The sequence below is a fragment of the Bombus vosnesenskii genome, unplaced genomic scaffold (genome assembly GCF_011952255.1).
Source record: "Bombus vosnesenskii isolate JDL3184/JDL3185 unplaced genomic scaffold, Bvos_JDL3184-5_v1.1 scf7180000013289, whole genome shotgun sequence".
NCBI lineage: Eukaryota > Metazoa > Arthropoda > Insecta > Hymenoptera > Apidae > Bombus > Bombus vosnesenskii.
The window spans coordinates 2,360,619-2,377,907 of record NW_022882942.1 but is presented as its reverse complement, the minus strand read 5'-3'; the positions used below and the strand labels follow the sequence as shown (position 1 = coordinate 2,377,907).

General features: G+C 34.2%; 2 protein-coding genes across 3 annotated transcripts; both read right to left on the bottom strand.

Moving 5' to 3' along the window:
* Positions 1–305: 305 nt before the first annotated feature.
* LOC117232572 (7-methylguanosine phosphate-specific 5'-nucleotidase) lies at positions 306–3,600 on the bottom strand. Its single transcript, XM_033492007.1, has 6 exons — positions 3,462–3,600; positions 1,603–1,701; positions 1,398–1,467; positions 914–1,266; positions 571–801; positions 306–446 (listed from the first exon to the last, which is right to left on the bottom strand). Exons 1-6 carry the CDS (start codon positions 3,486–3,488, stop codon positions 345–347), a joined length of 882 nt encoding a protein of 293 aa, XP_033347898.1. The 5' UTR covers positions 3,489–3,600; the 3' UTR covers positions 306–344.
* A 1,670-nt stretch (positions 3,601–5,270) lies between these two features.
* LOC117232584 (cholesterol 7-desaturase) lies at positions 5,271–10,475 on the bottom strand. Of its 2 annotated transcripts, XM_033492031.1 has the most exons (7): positions 10,264–10,475; positions 9,582–9,745; positions 8,427–8,611; positions 7,454–7,620; positions 7,162–7,340; positions 5,897–6,277; positions 5,271–5,635 (listed from the first exon to the last, which is right to left on the bottom strand). In XM_033492031.1, the coding sequence occupies exons 2-7, from the start codon at positions 9,669–9,671 to the stop codon at positions 5,399–5,401; spliced, it is 1,239 nt and encodes a 412-aa protein (XP_033347922.1). In that variant the 5' UTR covers positions 9,672–9,745; positions 10,264–10,475; the 3' UTR covers positions 5,271–5,398. The 2 variants fall into 2 exon arrangements, with proteins under 2 accessions (XP_033347922.1, XP_033347921.1); XM_033492030.1 differs by lacking the exon at positions 10,264–10,475 and having other exon boundaries at positions 9,582–9,865.
* Positions 10,476–17,289: the final 6,814 nt, after the last annotated feature.

Genomic DNA, 17,289 nt, shown 5'->3' with positions numbered 1-17,289 from the left:
ACAAATTCTACGAAAATGTATTTATTCTACGAAAAATGTTATTTAGTCATTCTAACGAGATTATTGAAATTAATTTAGTAGTTTTTACTAGAAAATATATACATTATAAATATTTAACATTTAAAATCACGCTGAGAAACAATATTATCATTAAAATGATATCTTTTAATAAATTTCGTTAAACTGTTACAATTGAATTAAATAAATCATAATTAAACTATGGTGATTAGTTTCACTTAATGGGTGGGATACACATAAAACGTAAATATTCACTTATATTAAGTGGAAGAGATACTTCATAAGTGATAATAATTAGAAAATCACATTTAATTATTTGTTATATGTTATAACAATAGTCTTAATATATCGATCGGAACTTGCATCGTTTGATCATCGACCAAGACAATGTCAAATTTTTCCATAAATGAAGCTAGGCTGCTTTCAATCTGTAAAAGATCAACATTTCTATAGAATTCATGATCCTCCTCTAGATAAGTTCTAATTATAAGGCAAGACATACAATGATAATTATTTGTTATAAATAAACACGATGCAATACATAGTACTTACATTGTCATAAAGAAAACCAATTTTTAGTACAGCACGTGTATTCACCATTCCATCGACCATCGATGCATCTCCTATGGTATCACCCATTAAAAAAACATTTTTTCTTCCTTCAAGAACTTTAAAATAGTCTTGTTCTATTGCATGTTCGTTTTTATTGAAAACATGAATTAGTCTTTCATTTTGAAAGCCTGCCAATTTTCCATCTTTATATTTGAGAAAATTGGAGATTATCTAAAAATGAATATTATAACTCTGAATATATTTTTTCTGCCATTGTTACTACAAGTTTAGAAAAAGCAAAGAAGATGAAGCGATAGAGAAAATTGTATGTGTTAACTGTCACCTTTACATTATCAAATAGAACTCCTTGATTCTTTAATATAGCTTCGATGATATCTCCTAAACCAGCGCTAAAGACTAGTACTGGAATTTTAACAAAGTGCAGTTTTTTAAAAAATTCTTTAGTACCATCCCTTAAATGTGTTCCATAAATATTGCTTATTTCTGGTATTTCATCAGGAGTAAAAGGTATTCCTTTCAGTATTTCCTCTGCTGCTATCATCCATTCTCTCATTGCCTCTGTTTTTACTTCAATAGATAAATTAGGATCTATTTCGATCGGTCTGTATTTCTGATAAAGACGACTTGATTCCTTCGCATATATATCTGGAAGTTGCTTGCACTTGCTAAAGATTCCTGTTTTTTTTTTTTTTTTTTTCAAAATTACAAGGCAATAAATAAAAAGCTGTATTAAATTTTACTCTGTATAAATTTAATTAAGCCTTAATAGGTGATTACAATAAAATAATGTTTATAAATTTACATACCAAAACTACTGAGAACTTTTTTTCCATTGACGTGTTGTTTAGTTAATGTTAAGTCAAAATCGGTGACTATCTGAAAGCAATATTTTCCAACAAATTTAAAATTATGTACACACGCGTAGATTGAAACTAGGAATTTATGCATAGAAATAAACAATAAGTAGCTGATACGAATAGAAATGAAAAAGTATTTTGAAAAAATGCATACCTGTAAAGAATTACATCCATCTGTCAACATTGTGTTTATTGTCCTTAATAGACGTCTTTTGTCCTTAATATGCACATGTTTTAGTTTCAGTGTTGGGAACTGTATTAAAAAGAGGAAATTTTAAGAATTACATCGAAATATATTTAAATTTAAATGTAATCTTGAACTTTAGTTAAAATTTTCTAATATCTATTATTAGATAAAATAGAAACACGTAGTTTATATGCAAAAAATATATAAGGCGCTATTGCGAAAGATATTTACATCGTCGTTCTTGCAATCATCATGAAATTGCTATTATTAGAGCGAATTATTTTTTAAAAATTATCTCATCATATTGTGACAAGTATCTGTCTGTCAAATTACGAATTTCCTTATTTTCTTTGAAACAGGATTGGAGAGAAATATTTTTGAATAAAAGAAGACCTCTTGAAAAATACATTTAACATTATTTATTTCATAATATTACATATATTTTGATATAAATAAAAAATCATGTTACAAAGAAGGCTCAATTATTAATCTCTTTTTGAAGATATATGTAAGTTGTTTGTATGTAAGTTGAAGTTTTATATATATATAAAAATGTATAAAATATAAAAGGTGGAATTAAAATAAAAAAAATATATTACATTTAAATATAATGATAATAGTAGTAGTAGTAGTAGTAGTAGTAGTAGTAGTAGCAGTAGTGGTAGTAGTAGTAGTCGTAGTAGTAGTAGTAATAATAATAACAATAACAATAATAATAATAATAGTAATAATAATAATAATAATAATAATAATAATAATAATAATAACAATAATATAATAGCAATAATATAATAATAATAATATAATAATAGTAATAATAGTAATAATAACAATAAAAATTTCTAACTCAACAACAGTTAATTATAAATTAAATATTACATAGGTTAGGTTACTAAAACCTTCCGACAGCGTAAAAGATCTTTTTGTATCATATGTCACACACATGATTATAATTTAATAATTAATTAAATTGAAATAGATTATTGAATTTGCAAGTAAAGTGATCGTTGAAAATGTATAGTATACAATAAAGTTTATTATATAAGAGGTTAAGTTTGAATATTCTAGCATATATTACTTTATTTTCTTCGCTTGCTAACTTATTAATCATTATGTGAAATAATATACCATGTATAAATTTGAATTTAAAATTTAATGTCTTTGGTTATGTTTTTATCAATTTTATCTATACGTCTATAAGGTTTTTAATACTAGAATAACAGATTGTTAATATGTAAAGAGGATACTGATTAATATCATAAAAGAAGATAGACATATTTAGGCACTTTATTTATTAGTTAAATGTAAAGATTAGTATTTCGATCGATATAGCACATCTTTTCTATAGAAAAACACGAGTTGTTAAAAGTTAATATTGTTAGACACAGATTATTATTCGTAGCTATCAATTTATTTTGAACATGTTTCCTGCATCAATATGTAATGAGTATATTTACTTTTTCTATTACGTAATTTTATGACAGTATCACATTGGATTTTATATGTTTTTCTATTTTTTAGACGAATTATAATTCTAATGAAATGTGAGAAATCGATAATAACTAAAATAAACTATGTTACAGAATTATAAAGGAGATACAGTTATTTGCTTAACTAGATATTTTTACTATAGAGAGAGAAAGAGAGAGGGGGGGGGAGAGAGAGAGAGAGAGAGAGAGAAAGAGAGGGTTTAAATGATGAATAACAAAAAATTCTAATCCAAGTAAGGTTATGATTTAAGATAGCGAATGCGAAAATGTGGAAATGGTACAAGGTGAAATGCAATTGGCTAGAAGAAAAAGCCGCGACAAATTTAAATTACTTACATCATCCAGGTTTATTTCGGAAGTCATGCTCTTCTCTTGCGCGACGAGAAACGGAGTCTTTGTGTTCAGCAAGCTAACTGTTTTTCAGGCGTCGAAGAACCGCCACGCATCCAATTAACCAATCAGCTACGGCACGTGACCCGTGTATCTATCACGTGATCTTATTTTCCTTCATTGAGCCTGGGCTAACTGTGGGAACTTTTAAACGATCGATCTAAGTCTAACAGGAGAACATAGCGAAGCGTCGATCATCGATCTTGACGAAATTCATATTTGTCCATATTAAAGAAGTGAAAACCGTCTCCAAATTCTGTGCTGTAATATCTGTTTTGTCGAATATCTCGGAAACTACTGCAGATCGAGCGATTGTCTAAATCGATGAAATTAGTATTCATTAGTAATCCATTTGTTTAAATAATATGTTAAAAAACAGCGTGTTTAGTTATTCCAGGTAAATGTTAAGAAGTCCTCTTGAATGTTTGTTTATAAATACTACGCCTATATGCACAAACTACAATTAGGATAAATTAGGCTGTCGATTTTTGGATTACAAAGAATTTATTATATTTGAAATTTTCACGCTCGATGTGGAACGCGGAGTACTCGAGTTGTTCCTTGTTCGTATATATATATATGTGATAACTGTGAGAAAAAGTTTCTTTTATTGTTAGACACTGATTCTTGTTTTTAAGCAAACTCTAGATGAACGATCGATGTCAATGATTGAGTATTATGTTCGCAATAGTGGTACTCCTTGGGAAAGTCAACATTGGCAATTACGCACAGCTATACAGTTTAGACAACAACGTCAGAAAAATGGTAAATTGCTACCTCCTTTATTTGTAGTAGCGGACAGTTAGGACCGCGTGCGCAGCAAATTATTCAAAGTGTCTAATATCATCGATGAAGCATTTATGCGAGGAAAATCGAATAAAGAACTTTTAGGGCATGGTTTGGAAGTGTATTTCTCAGTCCGTTAAACGTCGGATAGTGTAGTCCTCTTATTCGATTTATGGAGCGGATATGACGAAGAAATGACGATGAATACAATTCCGGAACGAAGGAAAAACGTTAAAATCTTGAGAAATACTAAAATGTATAACAAAACTTGTAGAACCGTTGGAACGTCTAGGTTTCGTATTTGGACAAATTTTGCAAGAAAGCTTCGGGACATAACGATTAATTTATATCTCTATATCGATTTGTAACAAATAATTGTAATTAGCTATATAATAATGTAGTAATGTAAAAACGAAGTTTGAATTGAAACTTAAAGAACTGGACAAAGGGATTGAAAACTTGGGTGTGTTCTTTTGTAAATGACGTGAATTCGTCTAATTTCTTAATCGGTATTTATTAGTAAACTATTTATTGGTAAAATACCTTAAATTAAGTATTACCTGTTTCGTAATACTTAATTTAAGGTAAAACAATATCTAACTTAAATTCCATTTTTTTTCTTTTCTAATTATATTCCTAAAAGTAGGAATTTGCATAAATATCCGCAATCTACTTATTACAATAGTTCTACTCGAATAATGCTTATGGAAAGTTCATTCGTTCTTTATGAAGGAGAATATTTATATAGTATGTAGATATAATAATAATAATAATAATGATGATGATGATGATGATGATGATAATAATAATAATAATAATAATAATAATAATAATAATAATAATAATAATAATAATAATATAATCATTCGTATATTTGATTTTCTTAGATTAAATACATTATACTTTGTAATTATTCTTAAGATATTTTTAACGTTATACGAATAAAATCAATGTTTATGTATAAAGATATCTTATTGCACTAAAATGTATTTATTTAATATAATCGCTAATATTATCGTTCTTACAATTATCAGAGATACGAAATTTAGCGGGCGTTATCAAAGATGTGAAAATGTTTTATAACAGGAATGGTATCGCTACCATTGTAAAGATTTGATAGCGGAATGATAACTTGGACTATGCTCCGAATAAAATTGGGCGTACCACCTGCGATAAGCAATTATACTTTTATCTTCTTTGACCAGGAGCGGTCGTTTCTCGAACTTCTTTCGATTCCAAATGGCTACGTCTCTTTCGAACATTAAACACTCTCCTAGGAATAACATACTAGCGTATGGACCAAGCAATGGTGGACAGTATAGTACGTGAGTCACCTGATGATACAAATAACAATTAGAAAGAAGACGGTACAGTTGTCGTATTACAAAGAACAATGGTTACCGGCAATTACCAACTATCTACTATCTACTATCGAAATTCATTTTTTTTTTTCACTTTTTCTAGAAAATAAGTTCGTTACCATCCTCTTTCAAGAGAATGTTATTTCTTGTACGAATTGTATATTACGAGGAGAAGCAAATGGCTAGATTTGACCGTGTCAAACGTATACTCGAGGCTTTAATTAAAATTAGAACCTTTTGTAAGAGGGGTTCCATCGGTGTCACCGTTTGGAAAATACACATGGATCCTAGAGAGCTGTGCATCATGAGTTCAACGTATCCTGGGCCGATTTGCTGAACGTTTACGTCCAATGGTAAAACTTGGAACTTCTCGAACAGAATCAGTCTGTGCCGTAAAGTCATGTATGCTCTGTGCCTTAAATTTTCACCATCCTGTTTCTCTGACTCGGTTCCGTTCGAGTTTTGAGATTCTAAGAAAGAATTATGCGGTGCCCAATTGACGTTCGTCCACGAATGACGAGCGAAAGCAGAGAAGATACGTGCAATTTTTGCAAATATCGCTGGTCCGTGCACCGCGCTCAGGTGTGCCGAATCGGCACCATTCTCCGCAACTTCCTATAAAAAATGTGATATTTATATCATAACGTTACAGGTTTTTTTTCCCCATCAGAATTCTACCTTCTAATGGATATTTTGTCACCGCAGATTCTAAGGTTAATACGATTTAACACAGGACATTCTCCTTTCGTAAGTTCCGTCTACTTAAATATTATTTGTAAGCAGTCGTATCAATGTAAAAATGATCTTCTCCTTATGGGTTATATTAATTGCGCTTTAGCTCGGGGATCAGGCTGCGCCCGTCTATGAAAATTCGTATTTTTATAAACACAACTAGAGAAATAGTTTATAGAGCTTGAGCGAAAATTTGTTTCGTCTACCGAACCTCGTTGCTTTTATACTCTGGATATATATGGCGCATTCTGTGCGTTTTTTCCACTCTTAAATTTCCTGTAAACGCTTAAAAATCCACAGTCTAGCGATGATACATAGTTACGAGTTCTTTACCTGTGCAAACCCGAAGCAACGATTCTTAGGATTCGTCATGGAGGCTGCAATCAAGGAGTCCAAGATCCATTTCCTATTTCAAATATCCATCAGCTTTACTTAACAGATATCTAAAAAAAGGAAAAAGAAAAGAGAAGGATACTAAGAGATCGCCGTCGATCTAAACGTTAATGGCTACTTGGTTTCCTTGATTTTAGTTTCCATGATCGATCGAATTACCCCGATTATCCTTATTTATCTATCATCTCTAAATGTTATAGAGATACAACGTTAGATATTTTCTCGCAGAAGCATGTACAAACTATTCGAGCGGCACTAAACCTCTTCCGTTTTATCCGTTTTGGTCCGTTCGTTTTATCGCAAGATGGACCAACAACTTGTACAAAATGAAAAGGAAAGGACAAGGAAATTACACGCAAACTAATTGAACTGACCTGTATATGACAATTGATAAGAAACTCGTTTCGACCCTGATAACGCCATGTTCGGTTTAAAACGTGACTAATCGTTTGCGGCTGCCAGTGTGGTTCTAATCCCTCGGCGTGGTGCCAAACGAAGATGATCTCGTTAGCCTCGCAACTTTTCCAAGTTTTCGTTCTGGCAATATGTGGCACTAAAACGAAACGAACGACGATTATAATGGACGACGATTAAAAGCTAGCTGTATACCGATCGACGTTGGTCGTACGTTATAAGAGAGATAACGAACGATCGAAATCGGGTTACCTTTGTCAGCATAGGGGATGTAATCGCATTGTCCATCGGAACCGCGAAATAGCCAACCGTGAAAGGGACATTCCAAGCAATCACCCTTTACACGGCCACCCTCTGCCATATTTGCACCCAGATGAGGGCAATAAGCGTCTAAAATTCTCACCGTCCCATTATCTGTTCTTTAAACGTGTATAAATTGTTAAACGTCAATATCAACTATACACACGGTAGACATAGAGGGTGTGCCGGAGATCGTGGTACGAGCCGAAAGGGGTTGTGATCCTTCGTGCAAAGTTGAGTTGGAAAACTGGCGGAGGTAGGGTAGCCGAGAGTCGGCGAGAGTAGGCTAGTTTCCTCGCACTTGGGTATCTAGGTGTGTGTTCGGTGGTTCGAAAGAAACCGAAAGGTGATTGAACATATAAAACGAGAATTTTTGACACGAGCATCCGCTTTCGAGGAAACGGGCTATCGAATTTCATCCGCCCGAGTCTCGTTACCTCTGTCAAGTGCGCACGTACTCGACGATACTTCACCCAAGTGCGATGAAACCCGTTCAACCGAGACTCTCGTTACCTCTCGAGTGCACGCGTACTGCATAGAACTTCATAGTGGCTAAGTGCGAAGAAACCCGTCCAATCGACTCTCATTGCCTCTCAAGTGCACACGTACTCGACGAAACTTTGTACATTTTCACGATTTTCTCGAAAAAAAAAAAAAAAAACCGAAACTTTTATCGGAAATCCTCGCTCTACGACATTTTTCCACTTACCTTTGCACGATACTCTGGTCGTACTGCGTTTTCCCTTTACTTTCCCATGCATATATAAATATCGACGAAAAAGGAGATTGCGCTTTTAACAATTTCTTACATCTATCGTCATATTTACATAAATTAATAATACGTTAACGTTACGTTACGTTAATTAATTCTAGCCGAATATAGGGTCGTTGGTATTTCTTCTTACAAATTAATTTATCAAAATACCTGAAGACGGCAAAATTCTGTCCGAGAGCAGCTACGTGTTTTACTTGACCCTTGTCCAATTGAGAACTCTCTAACAGGGCAAACCACCCGTTTGGATAAACCGGAGGAAGCTTACCCAATTTACGCTTTTTCGATTCCAAGTAATTGGCTAAAACTCTTTTGTTGTCACCTTCGAATCTTAGGTCCTGAAAAGAGCAGAGCCAATTATCTGTGGAGCTTTTTTTGTTAATAAAAAATTAATAATACATATAACGGTTTTTATTATTTTCAACAAAGTGGTAATTTTCATAAGTGGTAATTTTCATAAAGCGATAGTAACATCGATAAAATCATCGTTCGCTAAACTGAAGATTATGACGTGCAAAACATAGAAGCGTATCGCGTTTCCTTTTTGCGGATAGAAAGAATCGCTGATACGAAGAAAAAGGATATTCTTCTGGCGTCACGCGTAAAAAGAAATCTGCTTCTTCGTTTGTAAACATAATGTCATCGTGCTGCCTTCTGTACGCACCTGTGTGTATCGTTTGCGTTAAAAGTGTATGGATTCGGCTAATAGAAATACAAAAAGAGTGCGAGCGTCGACAAATTTTAGTAAATCTTCTTTTCCACTTTCACGTTTTCGAGGAATCAGTATAGGCGTTAACGTTTCGCCGAAGGTAATTTTATCTTACTTATATACAACAAAAGAGTTATTAGCCCTTGATGCGTAGATAATAATACTTGACGATATCTATTTCTTATTCTTTATTAAATCGATAAAAGCAGGATACTTGGCGACGGTCGAAACATCGTGGTACGCGTAACTTTAAAACGTCGATTCAGTCTCGATCGAAATGTCATGGAAATTTCATGGAAATCCAACGTGGTTCTCTCTCTCTCTCTCTCTCTCTCTCTGTCTTTTCTTTTCACTTTTTCACATTCTTTTATAGAATAGAATTTACCGGCAGCTCGTCGTTATTTCATTTCAATTCGACGTTACGTAATTAATAATATTTTATTTCGATAATTTAACAAACTGCTGTAATTTCAATTACTCTGGAATCTCTTTTACAAACGGAAAATATCGATCGGTTTGAATTTGAACAGTGGCGAGAAGCGGAGTAAAAGATGCGATATAAGTAGGTAAACCGGGCAATGGTATCGAAGAGGACTCACCTTGATCCAGTTGATCTTGTACAAATAGGAAGCAAGGAGAATACCAAAAAGCAGAAGAAAAGCACCACCGAGGCTCCACCATCCGGCCATCGTTGTCTTCTTCACCCTCTGCCCCCGAACGAAGAAAAGCAAGTGCACTCTAAAAACTTGTCCCTCTGGAACACCTTCGGAACCACCTCTCTTATTCTCCTTGCTCACGCTTCTCCTCTTTCTCTCTTTCTTTTCTCCTTTCCTTTTCCACTGCCACTCGGCGGCCTCTTCTCTTTTTCCTTCCTTCCTTTTTCCTCTCCTCCGGCCTTCTTTCTCGGCACCTCGTTTTCCTCTTCTTTCTCTTCTTTCGCTCCTCACCACTCTCTCTTCCTTCCTTCCTTTCTCCTCCCTCTTGCTCTTCTACCTTTTCTCCCTTCTTTCTTTTCTTCCTCTTCCACTAATCCCGCTCTTCGTCGCGTTGCTCTTATTTTTTCTCCTCCCTCCCCCTTCTTTTAATATTTTTCTACACCTGTTCCGTACACTTGTCTTTCGAACTTTGTTATGTTTTCGAACCTCCGCTCCTGCATTCGTAATTCTTTGGCCGCTCGTCGATCTTCAGCCGTTCTCAAATTTGCCGATCGTAAAACGAAAAGAAAAAGGAAGAGAAAAAAAAGAAGAAAAGGGAGAAAAACCGATAGGAACGAGATATCACCTCTGTCGATTCCAGTTCACTCGATCTCTTCTCTTCTTCGTTATTTCTTATCCTCCATACTTGTTAGTCACGCGAACTTATTCTCTTCTTCTATTTTCTTCTTTCTCACGCGCGTCCCTCTCGTTAACGGCCTCTTAACTCTTCTCGTTTCGTACAATGTATCGGTCGTCGCGTTCCCTTGGCTCGTAGTACGATTCCGTAGTACGAGTATCAGGTTTAACTAACTCGACGTCTAACGCGAATGGTTATCGTGTCCGATCTCCGAGTATAGGTAGTTAGAACGAAGGGGACGATAGTTTGATAGAATTGGAAAAAGCGAAGAGGCGCGCACGAGGGTCTACCAGACAGACGGATTCCGAACCCTCGATCGTTTTTCGAACGACTGAGCCACTTCGTCCTTAGACGGAGCCTTTTATACCTTTCCGAGGTGTACCAACGTCTCCGACAGTGTCTATTGCGGAGGACCCATCGACCTTTCATCGGTCACATCTTCCATTTTCACTCGAATAGAATATCTTTCTCCGGGAAAAGTTTATTTCAACCGTGAACGATCGATCTTCCGTAAAAAAAAAAAAAAAAAAAAAAGAAATCGACAAACTAATTGCACCTCGCCGTCTATGTTTTTTTTACGATCCGTCCGATTTTTCGGATTCTCATTATGCACGAATTCTTGCGCCGATCGTTCCCACTTAAATACCGCTTATTCGTTAGATTTCCTACTACTAATTTCCTGTTACGTACGTTTGCGTTTCTTCCAACAACAAGTACGTACATCGTGATAGAAGAAAATATATTCAAATCGTGTAACAACTTTCGACGAGATCATTTTTATCGTTTACGATCGATTATTAAATTGTAACGTGTTTCGTTTTACGATAGAGGCTATATCGCAATGGCGCTTATGAAATGTAATACATAACGCATCGTGGCTATTCAAATGTCGAGGAATATTTGTCAGTCAGAAATCGTATACCTGGCCTTTCCAGCGAATGTCGATCGAGCCCCGATCACATCGGTTACCACATTTTTCCGCTTAGAATTATGTACAGCCACGACCGATTTCCAAGTCCTTGTTGCATATCTTTTCTTCTATCGCGAATCGTTCTGTTTCTGCTTACCCTCCTTGTCTTTTCTTTCCCAGGTTTCGTTTTATCAACGCTGTCGATCGATTTCCGACTGTTTCTATCTTTAGTCCTACGCTTTTCCGCATTTATTTTCCCCTCGTTTCGTCTTTTCCGCTCTTTTCCACCGCTTCCCTTCTTCGTATCTTACGATCGGCTATCGATTTATGCGATGGTTACCGTGATTTTCGGTAAATCACCGGCCCCGAGTCTTCTCCGGTCGGGACACGCAACATTTTCTACCTTCGAACTACGTGAATAATATCGTACGTTTAGTTTAGAGACGTCGTTTGAATTTTAAACCGGGCCACGGAACATCTAGGTAAGTACGAACTTTGAAATCCTAGAGAGTTCAAGGTCGCCGGCAATTTATATGTAACGCAACCAAGTACTGCTTTAAACAGTTGTTTCTAGCGGCAGAAACAAATATCCGCTCGTGGAATACCGCACAGTTGAAAAGTATTAAAAGTATTAAAGTATTAAAAATTACGCGCATTAAAAATTACGCGTTGATAAATAATTATTACGTTCCACGATCTGGAAATAATCGGAATATAGGCATCGAAACAACCGGTTATTTCTCTGTTAAAAAAGAAATTCTGCTCCTGTCGTTTGAAAAAATATCTTGTCCCTTGTGGAATTTTTATGGGAATTTTTATGTGGAAATGTTACTCTTAGGAACGTTTTTATCAGGCGTTCTCATAGAAGAGACACACCGGGATCATTCGGGACAAATGGGACACACTAGGCATCCGTATAATAAGAGTTCCATGGAAACGAGTTATTCCAGAGTTATTCCAGAGAACGATTGTGAAGAAAGTACCACAAGACAAAAGTATCGTACCGTTAAGTATCTGTTTCATTTAACGATACATTAATATCACTTTATTCGCGTGTTTATCGAATAAAAGGTATGAAAACCAAATAACATAAGCAATATTAATAGTTTCGTAAGAAGTATCGAACAGAAAAGGGAACTATATATAGAACTCTATATAGCAATTCTATGATGTATTATAATATATTATATATGTGTATCCAGTAATTGCCTAGATGTTTATTTCCAAGGGAAACACAAACAAGCTTTCGATTGTGAATCATTTACGTGAATATTGCAAATAAATTCACACTATTCGGACTATTTTTCTGTTATTGTACTGTTCAAACGAATAGTATCCGACGTTTGCTACAATACGATAGAATTGAGAACTTATTTAATATCGATGAATAAGATATATCTGTTCCTGTCATAATTTTATAAGTTCACGCCACTTCACACTTCACACTTCACTCTTTCGGTCCCTGACTGTTATTTTGCTGTTATAACGTGATAAAATAAAAAAAGAAAAGAAAAAGAAAAAAAGAGAAAAAAAAGAATGGACCGATAGGTAAGCAAGAGTCGATGTATACAGTTGTGCCTCAATTTTTTTAATAATATTTATAACGAAACATGACGATCGTTTTCCACTTAAATAGCGGTTAGTGGTATTTAAAAAGTTTCGACGAAAACGAATAGATGTAATTAAAATTTTAAAAGAAGGCGACGAGTAGACGAATTTCCATCACATTTTTACAAAGAGAACCAAAGAAACGAGACCTGTGTGATAATGTGTTTCGTCTATTGGAAATTATGGCGAGCACGACACCTTGAATATTTTATACGTCTTTGTATATTGCATGCATTTCCGTAAATCCTCTACACATTCGATAAATTACCATTTACATTGATAGAAAAAATGATAGGCAAGAAGATCGTAGAAGAAGGTGGAGGAAGAAGGATGGTCGAGTAAAGTAGTTAGCGTAATGGGATGCAAGTAACTTGCTTTTTATTTATGCAGAGCTCATAGGTACATTAAATACTTTACAGAATGCCAAAGGTATTTAATTATACGTATCTTTCAATTCGTACACGCTTAATAGTCAATTCTTCTCTCGTTGTTCATTAATGTTCACAGGCATAATCGCATCAAGATGGAAAAATTGAATCAATGGTAGAGTTAGAAAGATTCACTCGTACACACACGCTATTTAAAAGTATTAACTACAATGTCGATTAATCGGCACACGAATTTATAGACGGCTATTTAAAACGCTTCACCGGCTACGTTTCTTTTTCACGATTAATATTTTATCGAATACACACGATTACAATTAAAAGACACAATTGTTTAACGAACCGACACGCAGGAAGGTCGGATAATCGACGATCGAGCGAACGAATGAACCATTGTCATTCGATCGTTCGGTAATTGACTCTTAAAATTACAATTCGGTAATTTACGAAACAAATAGATAAATGAATTAAACGGACGAGATTAATTCGTTTATGTATCGTATCGCGCAATATAATATTCGTATACTACAATAATTGTAAGCCGTTCGTTCGGAGATTTATGGTGTCACGAACAAGCGATTAACGTGATCGATCACTTGCAAAGTAAAAGTCAAGGCACAACGGTGAAGAACCAAAAGTAGAAATATTTACGGACAAACAAGAAAACAACGTAAACGTCTCTTTTTTTCTCTTTTTTGTCGAACGGATTTTCTTCGTTTTCTTTTCACCCGATTGTTAACTTCGTCTGTAGGACAATTCAACGGTAAAAAAAATTTGTTTTCTACGAAACAACGAACAATGGGGAAAACAGATTTTTTTTAACTTAATCGTCGAAAGAAAACAGAACGTCCACGTGAAACTTCGTTTAAACGCGAGTATTCTACGCGAAAAGTACAATAATATTGACCATTCTTGCGCACAATTTATCTCTTAATATCTTATGCGTAAACATGGAATACTTTCAGCCTAAAATACCTTCTCTTTTCCAATCCTTCGAACATAAAACAAAAACACAACCCGGTTAAACGTTAACTTCAATTTTTCAAGCTCAGGTGATTAACATTAACTCAACAGCTGGCATGTTAACATTAACGAAAATAAGAGAGAACGACAAACTTAACAAGAACAAAGGGAAACGCGGTTAAATTTTTTTTTAACAAAGAACTAGGAATTTTCGTAACGTCGTTTGAAAATCAATGACTGACAAATAAACGAGGAACAAACTTAACGAACCAATTGTTTAACGGGCTAGAAAACGAGAACAATTATTTAAAAACTGAACAATAATTTTCTTACTAATCATTATAAAACGTTAACTAAAACAAACCTCAACTCTTCGCTCTACTCGTCGCTTCGATTATTTTCTATCATTGTTATCATTTAGGAAGTCGGAAGTAAATTAAAGATATTATTACAGTCGATTCTACGATTTTGTGTTCAACACTGCACGTTTTTCGTCGAGTAGTACGTTTTTCGAGTACATCATTTTTATCTGCTTCTCCCAAAAGTTGATAACATCGATTCTATATTGTCAAAACGATCTCTGAATTTCCAACTGAATTTTCTCCATTCTGTTTGGCTTATAAAATGGTGCAGAAAAGGCGAAGAATTTAAAACAAATTGATCAATCTTGAATTTTGAATCTTTTTTGCGCGATTTTGACTAAAGTAAACGATAACAAATCAATTTCTATTATCTCCTTCCTTCTTTTCTTCTTTTTTTCTTCTTTCTTTCTTTTTTTTTCTTTTTTTGTTCTTTTCTTTTTTGGCAGTTTCAGCTGATAACCTTTAATTTTAATTCACGAGCGATCCGAAAGCTTTAATTTAAATATAGCTCTTATCTGCTATGTCAATTTCTACGTTTCGTTAACTTTGAGATTTTGTTAAAATTTTAGAATTTCGATGTAACTGAAATGCCAATCAATGAAATTATTATCGTTATACTATGTTTGGCAACTGATTGTCGTTGCTTCTTGGACTTTTGCTTTTGTTTGAAAAAGTTCCAAAAGCTCCTCTTCGTTCTTCGGTTTATTCATTTTTTTCGATACAATGATTCTCAAATTTATAAGTTTGAAAAGTTGTGTTGGAAAAAACGTTTACCAATACTTCTATTTTCATGCTATGAAATTTTGTTCCATCTTCCGATGTGTATTCGGCCCGGGAATCTCTAAATTTTTCAAATTTCTCTTATCCTTTTTCGTTTTTCCCTTCTTTCCTTTAAATTGAGCTTTCTTCTTCCCCGTTCTCTTCTTCCTTCGTCATCCGCTTTCTACTTCTTTAAACGTTCCCGAAACTTCAACAATCGGGGTTTTGTGCTTTGGATCCTGTAGAGTGTTTGACGCGCCCTTTCGTGCTTCTATTTTTCACAGTAGTAGCCGTCTTTCTTCGTTTCCTCCTCCTTCTTCTTTCCCAAATCTAACGAAATTTTGTTCTGTCTGATTTTAGTCTTCCTATTTCTTCGATTTCGGTTATTCTTTAAACTTTTTGCGTGTCTCCGTCCGATGATCCCATCTTCGGGCTGGTCCTCGAGACCTGGAATGTTGTGAGCGTTAGCGAAAGCCAGATCAAACAGGAAAGGAAATAAAATTTGGTAATTTACAAATTGATGAGAAACAAAGTAACGAACGATAGATAAATATACGTGTCGTTTTTAAATAATTATTCCTCTTCTGGTATTCTTTGTAACGTTACATTTTTAAACGATAAAGTGAAATCTGATAATCTGAATCAATTGTGCAGCAAATCGGAAGAAACGCGAGGTTTTTATTAACTTCTTTGCCTTTTATTCCGACATATGTATTATTCGCATATCTTTATCGACGATAAAAATGTTCGATTGCAACGATGATCGCATGATGATGATGATTGAACGCATAAAATTGGTGCAATTGAAATGAAAAAGTGTTTCTTTCGCGTTTCTTATTTAAAATACCGTTTAGTTCTTTTAAATGGAAAACTTATTTGTGCCATGCGAGGAGTATATTCTGTTCTAACTATATATTTTTAATTATATATATAATTTATTTATAGAAACGTTGCCTCGTGCTATTGTGTGTATATCGTCTGAAATGTTGGATCTTAGAACCGTGATTGTATATATCTTTAATATAATGTAAACCAAATGCAAATTATGCTCATTCAACGGGATTATTTTTAAATTTCACGATATATTTGGAATGACATACATACACGTATACGTCCATAAAAGTCATTTGTACTCGATCTATATCGTTGCAAAATTTCATTCGTATCGTTAAAATTATGACAAATTTTCGTTATTTTTTTTAGCAAGTACAACGAATTAGTGAAAGTTTATGGCATGTTTGGGAATACATATAAAATAATATAACGGTGAAATATCAATGAACTTTCGGTTCTTCGACAAACCCTTCTTTTGCCCTCTTTTGCTTCGTATATTTTATATCGTTGAATCACTATGACCGGTTATATCGACATTTTCCAGCGATGTTTGATATTAGCTTGAAGCGAATTACATCCGATATTTGTTTCTACTTTTTTTAAACGAATATTACATTGGACCGTTTATGTGTAATTTAAATAACGTTCGTTTGCTGTATTTCGCATTTCTATTTCTTTGCGTTTATGTTTCTCGCACATTCCTGATAATTTCATCACTGACAAAATTCATTTAGTTATAATTACATAAAATGCGAATATTTAACCGTAATTACGTTTTACACTGAAGATAAAACTTGATCGATACCATAAATAGCGTTAGTTCGAACACAGTTCTTTCCTGATCTAATTAGTTTCATTTCAAATTTTTTTAGTGGAATTTACATTCGAATCGTGACAGAATTTATGTCCACGGTTTTACGATATGTTTCAGGTAAAGTGAACATTTTCTACGATACTTCCAACCGCTGTTACATACAACTATCTTGAGATTATGAAAACACGGATTTCTAAAAAAAAATTTTAATCAAATCGCCAGTTTATTTTATTTAGAAAAGAAATTTCATTGGACTGGAAAAAAAATGTTGGTGGACTTGAAAAAGGTTGAATAGATTTCAAGTAAAATCGAGATAAAATCTCAGATAGTCCGAAGAAG

Bases quoted from the DNA above. Each gene is read 5' to 3' on its own strand.
- LOC117232572 (XM_033492007.1), bottom strand. From the start codon at position 3,488: ATGACTTCCGAAATAAACCTGGATGAT. The intron at 1,702-3,461 runs GTAAGTAATTTA...TTTTTAATACAG, and splicing joins CCGAAATAAACCTGGATGAT to TTCCCAACACTGAAACTAAA. The intron at 447-570 runs GTAAGTACTATG...GATCTTTTACAG, and splicing joins TTGGTTTTCTTTATGACAAT to ATTGAAAGCAGCCTAGCTTC.
- LOC117232584 (XM_033492031.1), bottom strand. From the start codon at position 9,671: ATGGCCGGATGGTGGAGCCTCGGTGGTGCTTTTCTTCTGCTTTTTGGT. The intron at 8,612-9,581 runs GTGAGTCCTCTT...TGCTCTTTTCAG, and splicing joins ACAAGATCAACTGGATCAAG to GACCTAAGATTCGAAGGTGA. The intron at 7,341-7,453 runs GTAACCCGATTT...GTTTCGTTTTAG, and splicing joins CATCCCCTATGCTGACAAAG to TGCCACATATTGCCAGAACG.